Source organism: Myotis davidii, unplaced genomic scaffold (genome assembly GCF_000327345.1).
Source record: "Myotis davidii unplaced genomic scaffold, ASM32734v1 scaffold1915, whole genome shotgun sequence".
Classification (NCBI taxonomy): domain Eukaryota; kingdom Metazoa; phylum Chordata; class Mammalia; order Chiroptera; family Vespertilionidae; genus Myotis; species Myotis davidii.
The window spans coordinates 558,581-559,403 of record NW_006286237.1 but is presented as its reverse complement, the minus strand read 5'-3'; the positions used below and the strand labels follow the sequence as shown (position 1 = coordinate 559,403).

At 67.2% G+C, this 823-nt stretch overlaps 1 protein-coding gene across 1 annotated transcript in view; it reads left to right on the top strand.

Annotated features, from left to right (window-relative positions):
- The window catches only part of PTPN7 (protein tyrosine phosphatase, non-receptor type 7), a gene marked incomplete at its 5' end in the record, with an annotated part of 6,232 nt that overhangs the window by 3,066 nt on the left and 2,343 nt on the right, over positions 1 to 823 (top strand). The window contains 2 exons of the mRNA XM_015559879.1: positions 53 to 163; positions 633 to 790. Of these exons, the coding sequence (XP_015415365.1) occupies positions 53 to 163; positions 633 to 790 (269 nt within the window). The remainder of the gene's footprint in view (positions 1 to 52; positions 164 to 632; positions 791 to 823) is intronic.

The following is an 823-nucleotide window of genomic DNA, read 5'->3' as shown; positions in this document are numbered from 1 at the left end:
CCCTCCCCCCGATGACAGCCCCTCCTCTGACTCCCAGCCCCCTCCCTCCTAGAAATGTGTCCACTACTGGCCCACGGACGAGGACACCTACGGGCCCTTCCGGATCTGCGTCCGAGAGGAGAGGGAGCTCCCGGAGTACACCGTGCGGCAGCTCACGGTCCAGGTACAGGCCTGGCCCACCGGGCAGCCCGGCCGTCCTAGCTGCTCAGGGACTGGGGCCAGCCTCCCCTGGGGGCCAAGGATTGTTATCAAGCCTTTCTCTTTTTTATAATATATTTTATTGATCTCAGAGAGAAAGGGAGAGGGGGAGAGAGCATCCATGATGAGAGAGAATCACGGATCGGCTGCCTCCTGCACGCGCCCCACGCTGGGGGTGGAGCCTGAAACCCGGGCCTGTGCCCTGACCGGGAATCGAACCGCGATCTCCTGGTCATAGGTCGGCGCTCAACCCCTGAGCCACGCCGGCCGGTGTCCCTTCCCGGCGGGAAGGAGTGTGATGGGCAGGAGGAGAGCTGCCCTCCGGCTGGGGGTCCATGACCATCCCGGGGCCATTCGGCCTTGCCCTCCTGGCACCAGGGAAGAAGGCAGCCGCGTCCTCCCCTGACCCGGGCCCACCCTTGGCCCCACGCCAGCACCAGGAGGAGTGCCGGTCGGTGAAGCACGTCCTCTTCTCGGCCTGGCCGGACCACCAGACCCCGGAGTCGGCCGCGCCACTGCTGCGCCTGGTGGCCGAGGTGGAGGAGAGCCCAGAGGTGACCGCCAGCTCCGGGCCCATCCTGGTCCACTGCAGGTACCTGGCCCCGCCCCACAGGGGCCTGGCCCC